We start from the raw sequence: 12,549 nt of genomic DNA on the forward strand, positions 1-12,549 counted from the left end.
CTACTAATTACACATTTAAATTCAGATTTTGGAAGGTTCACTTCATTTACTATGTTTTTATTCTAAAGGAATAGTTCTGTCCCACATTCAATTATCACCTATGCCAGGCCAAAAAATGTTTCAGCATCAGCACTAATGAATGTGGAAAAGCTTGAAAAAAGTGTTCTATGTTCTTTTAATACAACTTTTAACCTATCTTGAAAGGACTGACTCCAGGTGGCTATCCTGTGTTACCACTGCTTTAAGCTGAAGTTGTAAGGGTGCTGCAGTGCCAGTGGGGGTCAAAAATTGTAATAGAATAAACTTGTTAGGTGAAAAATACTCAGTTGGATGAAATATATCCTCTCTCTCCACTCCAGTGCCTGTTTCATTTAAGTCAGTCTGTAGTACAGTAATTCAAAAGAGAAGAGTCAGGTTTTTATTATTGCATTGCTCTATTTTATTGTATTAAAAAAGTGTTAGAAAACTGTGTTTTCCCTCTCAACTTGGTCACAAAACCAACAAGAAACATGAACTGCCCAACTGGAAAGTTGCAAGATATGCATGGGCTCCTCATTAAGAGACTGTTGTGTTCAGTGTCACAGATACGTGTCACAGATGGACCACGGTCAATTCACTCAGTGACACCTTACAGGCCTAAAACTGAGCCCCAGTTGAAACTGGGACTCTCAGCATAAAGCCCAGACATGTCATTGTATAGCAGTTTATATGTATCAAACACACAGTAAATATGGACAACTCCACTCTGCATGAATAGCACTGACAGGAGCGTGCACAAAGCTGTGTTCAGAATATCTACCCTCTTTCATGTTCATATAAAACATGCTTAACCATTTAGTTTTTTGGGCCACGAAAATACCTTTGCTCCAGCTGCTCCAATTTCACCTTTTGGACCGTCAAGTCCTTTCAATCCCTGTAAATTATAAAAATATGGAGAAATTGCATTCATATATGTACATACAGAGAGCATTCCTACTGTTATTGTTAAAGTAACTCGATACTAAAGTGTTGAGAATGGATCTGAGGTGGTAAGAGTAAGAAAGGAAAAAATAAGGAAGAAAAAAACCAGACGGAATAAAGTTTTTAAACATTTCCTAAATGGAAACTAGTTGTATAGGGTACGTTTCCTTGGATTTGGTTTCCTTTTTAAAACAAGAACGGTTTTATTAAAAAAATCCTAAAACAACAAGGAGGAGGCTCTGAGCCACAGGAAACCTACTTATTCCTCCCCAAAGTAAAATCCTGGCCAGAAAACCTGGTAATTTGTAGTCACTCCATATTGCAAACATATCCACCTCTCAAGTTCCCCACCCTAACGCAAGACTTGCCAACAAAGAGAGAGAACTGTCAGGTTTGCACCTCCTGAAGCTTGGCAGGGCTCATGCAAGCTCCTTCCAGATTCCCAGAACATTTGAAAATAGAGTGAAGAAAGCACTAGAGAATGTAACACAGAGGTCAGTTTAAAGGGAAATAGCGTTGGTTTTCTGCAAGACCCTCTTCTTCTCAAATGTCAGTAATTCTGCTACAGCTGGCTCGCCTGCAGTGTAGTCAAATTTCACATAAATACAAAAAAAAAAATAATCTTTAGTATCTTTATAGTAAAACTGCCTGGAAATATCATCTATAAACAGTAGGAAAACCTGTCTCTTACCCGGTGACCCTTGAGACCTGGAAGACCAGGAGCACCAGGAAAGCCTCGAGGCCCCTAAGTAGGAAAAACAAACAAACAAACAAATAAAATCCTGATTTCTGCATATGAGCCCACCAATAATGGTGCTAACAGGAATGAGGGTGCAGGTAATATGAATACTGCTAACAACCCTTCACCTTGGTGACATAGCATAGTGAGGCAGGGAATTTGAGCAGGTCACACATGACACAGCCTTGAAGTTGGACTGTCACACCATTATGCACGTTTTTACTAATATTAAAAGATTTATCATTTACATCAGGGTATGATCAAGCCTCAAATTTCAACGGAAGTAATGAAATAAAATGAGTGGCAAATGAACTGTTGAGTCTTAATATGGAGAAACATTAATTAAGCAGAGATCAAAACTCAGAGCTATTTAAAATAAATATAAACTCAGAGCTGCACACTGCATATGTTCTTTTGGAAAAGTTCGACATGATAAACAACCATTACTAAGACACATTTAGCAATTAAACTGAAGTTATCTTGGACTTAGTTTTCTCCCCAGTTTCTCAGGGAAGACTCCTGGAGGGGAGTTAGGTGCTTGTGTTAGAATGTTGGTCACAGGAGTTTATAACAGAAATTACATGAACACCTTCATACTCTCAGATAACAACAGTTCAGCAAACACTGACTGGAGCCTAAGAGTGAGCTAACACAAGTATGAGTGGCAGAGCTTTGCACTGATGAATCATCAGTATGATGTGATAAGTGATCAATATCATATGACGACACATGATTATTTTTCTAAATACGATTGTTTTTTCTAAAGTGTAAATAATCATGCTCTTACTGGAGATCCTGGAAATCCAGGCTCACCGGCTTGTCCTGGTCTACCAGGTTCACCCTAAGGGAAAAAAAAAAGAAACAACACATTATATTAGGAAAAAATGGGAAAATTAACTTCTCTTAACATTCTTCCGTTCAAATAAATGAAGATATTCAATCATCTTCTTTTAAAATCAACCACACACATGTCCAGAAGTTGTGTATTAGACACAACTTAAGAAAGGTTTTTAACCAAGAATTGGGGGAACTGAAGACTGAGCATCCCACAATGCATCCCAGCATCACAAGATGGCGCTGCCACATAATTTTCCTGGGAACTAATGAGGCAATCTTCACCCAGCACCACATTGCTTTATTTTCCCACTGGAACAGCAATCTAAAACTATCTGCATTGCAGCTTGTTACTTTCCTTCTACTCAAATATTTTAAAATGTGTATAATTCCATTCTAGGATGGTGACTATTTTCTGTGTACTGCAATGGGAAAGAAAATATGGCAGAACCAAGCAAGCACATTTTGAAGATTATTCAAAGTCCTCCAGTCACAACCAATCATTCCTTTATATGCATCAATCAGTTCAAACATCCAGGACACCAGCCTGCAGGAATATGAAAGGCTTCAGAAAAATATTTTCTGGACAGAGAGAAGGCGAAGTGCCTCACAAATGCAATTAAAGATGCCCAGACGTACTCTGGAAATGGAGGAAGGTCCTAGAGCAGCGTCAAGATTCAGTTTCCCCACGCTGAGAGTTAACTGTAAACTCCTTGTACAGTGTCAGAGACTGAAACAGTTAATGATTTAAGCATTCTAGGATCACCAGGGGACTTTTGTAGGCTGGGAAGTGGCTGGCGGCTGTTGGCCCATCAAAACCCCCTGTCAATCCTGAAAGGCAGGAAAAACCCTTTCCCCGTGTCCCTCATAGGAACTCTTCGCAGGCTCAGGAGACCTTGGAGGCTCAAGGCATGGCCTGGTACAGCATCCATGGATATAATAACTCACAACTTCTTTGAGTTTGTGGGCTTCTCTCCCCTATCCCCAACGGATCAAGGCCACCACTTCAACTCACCGACTGCAACTACCAAATGTCATCTCTGGACCCCGTGGGCAGTGACTATATACATCTTTCCACTCTCAGCTTTTCTTTCCCTTACTCTCCCTTGCCCTTATACTGTCTTTCCTTTCTCTCCTTTATGCATTTCCCCTAAAGGTTCTCTTTATGCCATATTGCTGTAGATGAGAGATATAGATGATAACACCCAAAATGGCAACATACCTGTTTACCTTTGAAACAAAATTGTTCTAAAATAAATCCTACATATATAAGTTTTCAAACACCAATTATTCAATGTCATTTTGCTCTAATCTACCCCAAGGGATTTATTAATAAGAACCTGGGTTACCCTCCCCTTTCTGGGGTTAAATGGGAAGTTAAATACAGTTAAATGGGAAGGTAGCTGGTACACAAGCTATGGTAATTTTTATACTAAAATATCTAGCATCTGCAATTTTTAACAAATTTCCAAGCTATAAGTTACAGTTCAGACAGATTTACTGTGCTTTGCAAACAAATAATACACACCTACTGGCAAGCTCTTAGGCTGCTGTTGTGCAGTACATATACGTTTATGTAACATGTATAAACCACCCGTTTTACATACATGGACAAGAGTAATAAAATCTGTTACGAATATAACAAACTATCAAAAGTTTTAAGAAATTAAACACTAAAATCTCATTGTCCAGACACACGTGCGTGCTACCATCACAGTTCTTCTAACTCATCATGTGATCCCAAAAGAGAAGAGAATTGCTCCCTTGTGATATATTATCACATTTGATTTCAGGAAAGACATCACAGTCAAGAACTGATTGAGGCAAGAAATAACAAAGAGCTGGTGCTTAGGCCTTAGGTACCATGGCCAAAATTCCCAGTTGTGACACTGCACTTAATGAGGAGTCTGATTACAAAGAAAAGCAAACAGATAACAGCAGTTACAACAGACACATCTGCTAGTTAGTCACTGTCTCACAGATGCCAATGTTTGTTTTATTAAAAATTAAAAAGATACAAAGAGCAAAAAACTTACATCTTCACCAGGTTTGCCTGGAGGTCCCTCTGGTCCTCGAGAACCTACTGGTCCCTGAGACATAAATATATTTCTTGAGAAGTCAATTTAGCCATCACTAAAATACCTATTTGCTTCATTTCAAAGTCTGCTTTTATGAAAACATATGGACAAAGGACAAATTTTATGCCTAAGCACATTTGCTTAATTTTGTGGTGCTCTTTCTAACCGTCCTGCCCTAAAAAACCTGTATTATATTATATGAAAATATAGGATAGACTCTTTAAGAGAAAAAAAAATACTTTAAAAATCAGAGTTGCTGTTGCTGGAAATCTCTGGCTCTTGCCTTTTTGAATCATTTTGTTCCCTCAAAAAATAAACATTCTCATCACCCTTTGTGTAAGTTACACCACCAGGTATGGTTTTACCAGTGCTTAACCATCCTCAGGTCTCTGCTGGAAAAGTAAGAATGGTCATTTATAATATCGTTGGTCCTTGCTTTGAACAATACAATTCCACTAAAGTTACTTAATAGCTGAAACAACATAAGAAAAATTCTGTTCTGAAACAGAAATAAATAACATATTGGCAATTTTCTTGCAGAAATGTTTGCATTTATCAGTCTTACCATAGGTCCTGGATCCCCAGGTTCACCAGGTGGGCCTGTGGGGCCAGCACCACCCTAAAATTAACCAAAGATTAATACAGTTACAAAGTCCAAAAGGAATTATAAGGATATCAATTAAAATTCATGACCAGGAAAATCACAGCCCGTGGGACAGACTGGATTCTAATTCAGAACCGGTTCACATTTCAATATGAGTGAAAGTTGGATACTAAAAACACTGAAGCTGTACAGAACAGTCACCATTTTCATCACTGTTCCCTCATTAAAAAATACATGCTGGGTTAAAACCTTGTTAAAGGTCTAATAAACCATTCTTTTTAAGCTAATTCCTGTGTACAGAGTACAGGAGCAGAGCTCTTGACAGCAGCTCATTTAAATTCACTTCTAGATGATGTATTCAGCCACGTGTCACTGAAGATGGGCATCGCCCCAGAGATGAACACACACCCATTACTATGAGCTTTTCCTTCATCTCTAACCAATTATCCCAAATCCCCTGAGGTGAAGCACTTACTTGTTTTCCTTGGAGACCCTGAGGACCCCTCGGACCCACTGGACCCTGTCGAACACATAACTTGTTACACACTGGAAAACATCCTTTCCCAAGCAACATTCACCCAGCAAAGACAGCAAAAAAGGCCTCATAGTGACCTCCAAGATGGCATTTCTGTGGTCAAACCCTTGGGAAGGCTTTTACTCAGAAAACTCCAGTTATCAAATACACATAGAATGAAATCTTCAAACTCGAAAAGTCAGAGGAGCATCATTTCATTAACAGCTGAAAATATGGGCTTGATTGCTTTCTGAAACCTCACAGTTTCTCTGGAATCAGCCAGAACAACTGTGTTGTCTCCACTGAAAAAAAAAAAATAGTAACAAAATAAGAATAGTCTTCCCTTGAAGGGAATCTCATTACTCAGATGAATCTCATAATGGAATCAATGACAAAACTAAATTAATCCTGTTGTTCTCAGCCATGAGCTGAGAAGCAGCAATGGAAGGAGGTGTTTAAATGTATCATACAAAGCACCAAAACAGCTTCCAAATGGCTGTGGTTTGTTACAGAAAGTTCAGATTTTCCCTTAGAAGGTTTTATGGGATTGTTAGAAAAATCTCATGCTTAATTGTAACTTGTAACATGAAATAAACATTATCTTGTTTGAAAATAATTCTCTTGTTTCCAGGAACACAAAAACATCTATAAGAGACAACAATCTGCATTTTGACAGAGGCTGAAGATTTATGTCTTTTAACATTCATTAATTTTATCAATTTTTACAAAGCAAATGTCAAAGAGTTTGTAATAGGCTATTTTAAAAATCTAATCAACATTAGAAACAGAACAATGTTTCAGCTGTCAGTTAGTTTACAAGGAAAGGAAAAAAGAATGTCACATAACAGATGAATCAATCCAAAGACAGCGAGTGCCAAATTACTTTATTGGACTTTGTGTAAGGCCTTATAGAGACATACATGTATTAATATCAAAATTATTAATGTTTGAGAGTGACAAAAGAAGAGACAGTACAAGAGATGCAATACCTTGAGACAAACTGAGTAAAAGGATTAAGCAAAACAATGAAGGGCAACAACGTAGGACAGACTTGTGGAACAAATCATTGTATGTGCACAAAGCAAGTTCACTGGAGAGAGACATTCACAGAAAAGAAAAGTTAATCCTAAGGCAAAACATCAGATTATCTTTAGAACCTTTCATATGGTATTGAAACTAATTTTGAAGGTTACTAGTGGGGACTTGGATGGATAAGATTCAGGTAAGCAAACTAATGGACAGCACAATCACTAAAGGATGGTTCCCTTAAGAATAAATGTTAAGATTTTAGCAAAGAGGGTAACAGTATTTTCAGGACATCAAACATGAAGAGAGATAATATTCAAAAACAACCCCAGGGGTTCTAGCAGAGAAAGCTTAGGGTGGTGAAACAGCTTTCACTGATGGCAAAAACGTTTAGTGTTACCCCAGTGCAGAAAAAGTAAAAGACATATCTGAAAAGTGAGGGATGCCATTGATAAAACTGGATCCATGGAGAAACAGAGGTTATTTCTGTCTTGAAATAATAAAGCATAGATTTCAGTTAAGAGCTGGGTTTGGATTTTTTTTTTCAGTTACTACCAAAAATAACTTATTTGTTGTCACAACATGAAAAGAAGTCTTCAAAGTCACATATTTGTTTATTCTGCTTTGTGTTACACCTGACAATTTTCAGTTAATCTGCATGGCTCAAGATGTAAGAAACACAAACTCAGGAGCTGTTTTTTTCTCCTGTACCTTACTGTTAGTAGCTGCTACATTTCAGAAGGAGTGAATGAAAACAGCAGGTGGCTAGAGGTGGGGGGAAAAAAAGTCTAGAAGAATGTTTTTTCACTTGTTTTTTTTTCTGGGTACTGAGCAACACAGCACTAGAATATACTGTATATCCAAGTTCTAGAGGCATAGGAACCCCTCTGAGTTTTTGCATGTGCACCCCACTTCCACCCTGTCCTACCATACAGGGCTAATCTGGTCTTACCACTGCGCCAGGCATCAGTCCCATCTGGCTGCCAAGCCCAGATTTCTCATCTAGTCCTGCCATCTGAGCTGCAAATGGCTGAAAAAATAAGATGGGTGATTTTAGCTGTAATCATCGTCATGGTTCAAAAGGCAAAAATCCATCTAAGCACATTTCCATTTTTTACCTTGGCTTTGTAGTGCTAGCAAATAAATTCTTAGTTTAATCATTAAAAAAGAATTTGTCTCTCCTGTAAATTTGAGGTGTTTAAAGTTTCGAAGACCAGGTGAATAAATCATATTGTCTGCTTACTATTCTGACTCTCTTTCCACTTTAACCTTAAATAAATGAGAGAGTTACCTAAAAAGGGAAAAGCCTCCCATGAAATTAAGTAACTTTTTTAGTGACCTGCAAATCTAAACCACACCTTAACTTCAGCTGCCTTATTCCTTCATGTCTTCTAAACCTTCCTTTTGTTTTCACTTACTGTGCTCCAAAGTTCAGAAATATCTTAAGGTAAAAGGAAATGTGCCTGATTTTATGATTGCAAATCAGATTTTTTAAGCATGCTGCCCTCATCCAGCAAAGCTGAAAGCCATTGCTGTTCCTGCCCCTTCACAGAGACCAATGAGTTCGAGCAGGGAGATCCTGCAGTGCCCTCCTTCTTGTGCAAGCACATAGTTGAAATCAAGTTCTGTTTTGCTTCGCTTAGAGCCAGATCCTCACTCATGGCAGGCCAGAGCTTACAGTGGCTGAGAACAAGGAACAAGCTCAAATGCAGATTCAAGTTTTCTAAGATTTACTATTTGTTCCTCATCAGATTGGTCTCCAAACATATTTTCCACAAGGCTGGAGATTGTCTTAACTTCAGAAACAGGAATACAAACAAAAAATGTATTAGATCTCTGGTCACACCTATTCTTCCATGTTTTCTCTAGGGCAACAGCCTAACACCCATTATGCTGCTTCTGTGATTCTAAGAGATTCCTGTCTGCTGAAGATATTTACTTGGGCTAAATCTCCTGGATTCAAGACTGTTTGGAAATGTGGTTAAAGTCATGAAAAGCTGCCCAAAGTTACAAGCCATTGGCCTAACATGAATATTTCAGATTTTTGTCAACATAACTCTATTTTTTTTCAGTAACATTGCTGGACCATCGGAGTGAGAAATCAAAACAGGTATCTTCTAAAGAGCAATAAATATGTAACTGAATATACTTGAGAATTTCAAATATCTATTTAATTATCAGTCATAATTAGTGTTCAATAGGAGGAGGGAGAAAAAATAAGTCTTGCAGAACACTTTGTCAATGTCTATGGCTGGTTAGCATTGCTTTTTACAAACAAAATTCTTATATAAATCTTCTCAGTGTTGGTCTCAATACTTCCAGCAAGAAGCATAAACAATTACATTTTCATTTCCCTCACTAGTTATTTTATTATTTATAATTCATCTTACTTTTCTCTTTTCTATATTACTAATTTGTTGCACTAGTTTTCCTGCAATATTTCTCAGATCTCTTGTCTTTAAATCAGCTGGAAGTAACAGAACCTTAGTGATAGTCTTAGATTTGGGCAGTTTGGCTTTTCTAGATCCCAAAACCCACTTTGAAAGGTGTGTCCTTTCCAAGGTTTCTCACATTCAACTTGCCCCAGTTCTTAGCAGAACTTTTGGCAGAACTTTTTGCTGTTGTCTCTCATGACTGGAAGATGGGAACTGTAGGCACAACATTCCACGTTGACTGAATCAAAAGGAAGTCACTAATTGTATCATGTGGATATGATCCAACACTCACTTTCTCCTAAAGCAAGTGTAAAACTTACCCTGCTTATTCCATCCGGTCCTGGGTGAGTAGGATGCCCCGGAGGACCAGGGTCACCAGGCTGGCCAGGGATACCAGGTTCACCATCAATCCCTTGAGGACCACGAGGACCCTAGAAAGAAAATCAGAAATGCCAAGTGTGCAAAGGTGTTCATTGAAATCATAGCAACTGGCAAACAACTGCCTCTTTGTGACAAACCTGGGCTTCTAAAGATCTTCAAACAAACAACATCCCTCAGAACCTGTTCCTGCCTTCAGATCAGAAGCATTGGCTAAAATTAATTATGAATCCAAAATATAAGTAAATTGCAGTAATTTCTGCCACAGGCTCTCTTGGAAACTCAGACTTCCTATCAATCCATACTGGAGCATAATATCCCTGAAAAACTATATGGCTTTGCACACAATAGGGAATAAAGTGAATTTACTTCTAAAATACATACAGCTCGGCTCAGAGCACATCCATACACACATGATTAGGAGGCTTCAGTGTAATGCTGGATTTTTACAGTCTACTGACATCATGAATGGTTTAGACAGATCATACCATTGGTGAATTCTCAACACAGTTACAATGCCAGAAATACAGAGTAAGTTATCTGGTGTCACAGTTATCTTTAGCTGGTATTTGCAGAATAGGCTAGGAGCCCATCCTGTGGTTCTCATTTTGATCACCCACTCTTGATTCCTAAACTGCATTTTTCTTAATTCATGTAAGAACTAAAATTAAATACAGAAGCAGCTAATAAAGCATTAGTGGAACAAAATCAATGGTAACAGAGGCAATAAAGATATATTTGAACCATAAATAAAGATGTTAAAGTGCTTGTCGCTACTGATTCTTTCATTAGAACAAAATGCTTGACTATGGCAGGGAAAAGTTTCATACTATATAATGAGCTCTTCTATTTTAAAGATCCTTAAACATAAAACTTCAGAAGCCTGGTTCAGTGAGTCATCTTTAGAGACACAACTAATAATCAGACAGACTGCTTATATTTCCGTGAGATGAGGACTATGTCTGCAACACATTTCAGCGGAATTTATGTCTGAACTGGTATGGTTTCTACTAGCATGGTTTGCAGAATGAGCTGTGAATAGGTGGAATTCCAAAACAAATGAGAAGATTTGTACATGATGGATGGAAGCAGAAGGTTCTAGTGGAAAATTTTATTATTTAATATCTCTGTTTTAAACACAAGTACACACTGCCAAACCTAAAAGTGCTTACTGTTCAAAGGAGGAAAAGAATTAGTTACCTTATTTCATTTATTCTCAAAATAAAAAGAAAACAAAGTTAAGCTTTACAGAAAAAAAAGCAACAAACAGTTGCCTATAAAGAATTTAGCAACTTTCTGTATGATTACTGATTTGCTATATCCAAACAAGACACTTTAACAAAATCTAATCAAGAAAATGTTGCTTTTTTTAATAACTTTTCTAAAAAGAACTTACTTTTTATTCACCAAAAATCAATCTGCTCTAAGAGAAATATGTTTGTATTCGTAGGTGGCAACTAACTAGTGGTATATAAACAATGTAAGTGGGTTTTTAATAAAATCTTGATTGTAATTTTATTTATTTTATGTTATGCATCTATTTATAGGTACATAAAAAAGCTCTTTCATTTTCTTTCACCAGCTCAAGGTCAGTGAGGTTTGAGAGGAAAAAAAAAAGGGAAAAACATTATCACAAGTGCCACGAGGTGGCACCATTTAAACACACAATTTCCTCATTCTGACCCACTGCTGCTGATGGTCAGGAAACTATTAATGGGACTGCTTGTAATAGAATAAAAGGAAAAAATGCGTCTCTCAGTAGAACACTCTCAGACTTCTGTCTATTTAAACTGCTACTGCAATTACAATGGAGTGTAGATCCATATGGAAAGCAAAACATACGAATGGTTCTGAGGATGCCCAAGTTTATTTCCTGTCTTCAAAAGATCATTTGTAAATACCTAAAACTAGATGTGCTAGTCCCTAAATGGCTCTCATTGTTACACTAGCAAAGCATTTAATGTAAAAAATATGCTCATACTCCTGTATTCATTTTACATTCAAGGGTCCTGCTTTTGTAAAAGACAGAGATCCACAGCAAGGGTGAGTTTCTTCTACTCACTAGTCAGCAGGAGCCCATTTAAAGAACAAAAAAAAACCAAACAATAATAATCAATAATAACCTGAAGACAGAAACAAAGAGCTTGAAAACGTGTAGTGCTTTTGTAACATCCCCAGTCAGCAATGCATTTACCCAAACTGACTTTATAAAGGCAGTCTGTACTGTACAGGGTTACCTGCTCCATGAGGGGTTTTCATAATACAAACTGCAGGTGTGAGCTAACATTTCTTTTCCACAAGTAAAAATAAAACCCTCTTCACTATCAGTCACTGTATCTAACAGCAGCGCTCTTTGGTCTCAGACCTGACATACACACAACTCTCTGGAAACTTTGATGTAACATTTTCAAAGGAGCTGGCTGCTTCTCAACCCCTTGATATTCCTTGAAAGCAGAATAATAACCTGTGTCAGAGGAACCCAAAAGCGTTTACAACCTTTTGGTATTTTAGGTGCTTGTAGCCACCACTGTATGAGAGGGATGCTTGGCAGGGAATCAGAAATTATTTAGCATCTCAGTAACAGTACTGCACATTAGGAAAGCACTTCAGACAGCCTGATTCAGAAAACAAAGCCCAGGTTGCTCTGCACACAAGATTTCACAATTACTCCCAGATTTCTTTTAAGCATCCTGACACTCATTCTTCAGACAAGTGTCTTATTGTGATCTAAAGAGCAGCAGTGGCTTGACAGTCGTCTCAAAGAGGCTACACACTCACCCCACTGCTTTAGAAATGTCATTTCCATCTACAGACAACAGGCACACACTGGAAGAACAGCTCAGGCGTCTGTTTTAGGCCTATGCCCAACCTCAGTATTGGCTTGCTCTCTCCTGAGGGATAGGAAAATATCCACATTGGAATTACAATGATACAACACTAAAATCTGCTTTTAGCAGTTTCTGCTCTTTGACCTAGCTTTT

General features: G+C 37.8%; 1 protein-coding gene across 1 annotated transcript in view; it reads right to left on the reverse strand.

Moving 5' to 3' along the window:
• COL5A2 (collagen type V alpha 2 chain) overlaps positions 1–12,549 on the reverse strand; it is a 102,572-nt gene that overhangs the window by 34,213 nt on the left and 55,810 nt on the right. Inside the window, exons 7-14 of the mRNA XM_032692783.1 lie at positions 9,511–9,621; positions 7,708–7,785; positions 5,691–5,735; positions 5,177–5,230; positions 4,570–4,623; positions 2,487–2,540; positions 1,652–1,705; positions 860–913 (exon numbers count right to left, since the gene is read on the reverse strand). Of these exons, the coding sequence (XP_032548674.1) occupies positions 860–913; positions 1,652–1,705; positions 2,487–2,540; positions 4,570–4,623; positions 5,177–5,230; positions 5,691–5,735; positions 7,708–7,785; positions 9,511–9,621 (504 nt within the window). The remainder of the gene's footprint in view (positions 1–859; positions 914–1,651; positions 1,706–2,486; positions 2,541–4,569; positions 4,624–5,176; positions 5,231–5,690; positions 5,736–7,707; positions 7,786–9,510; positions 9,622–12,549) is intronic.

This window comes from Chiroxiphia lanceolata, chromosome 7 (genome assembly GCF_009829145.1).
Source record: "Chiroxiphia lanceolata isolate bChiLan1 chromosome 7, bChiLan1.pri, whole genome shotgun sequence".
NCBI lineage: Eukaryota > Metazoa > Chordata > Aves > Passeriformes > Pipridae > Chiroxiphia > Chiroxiphia lanceolata.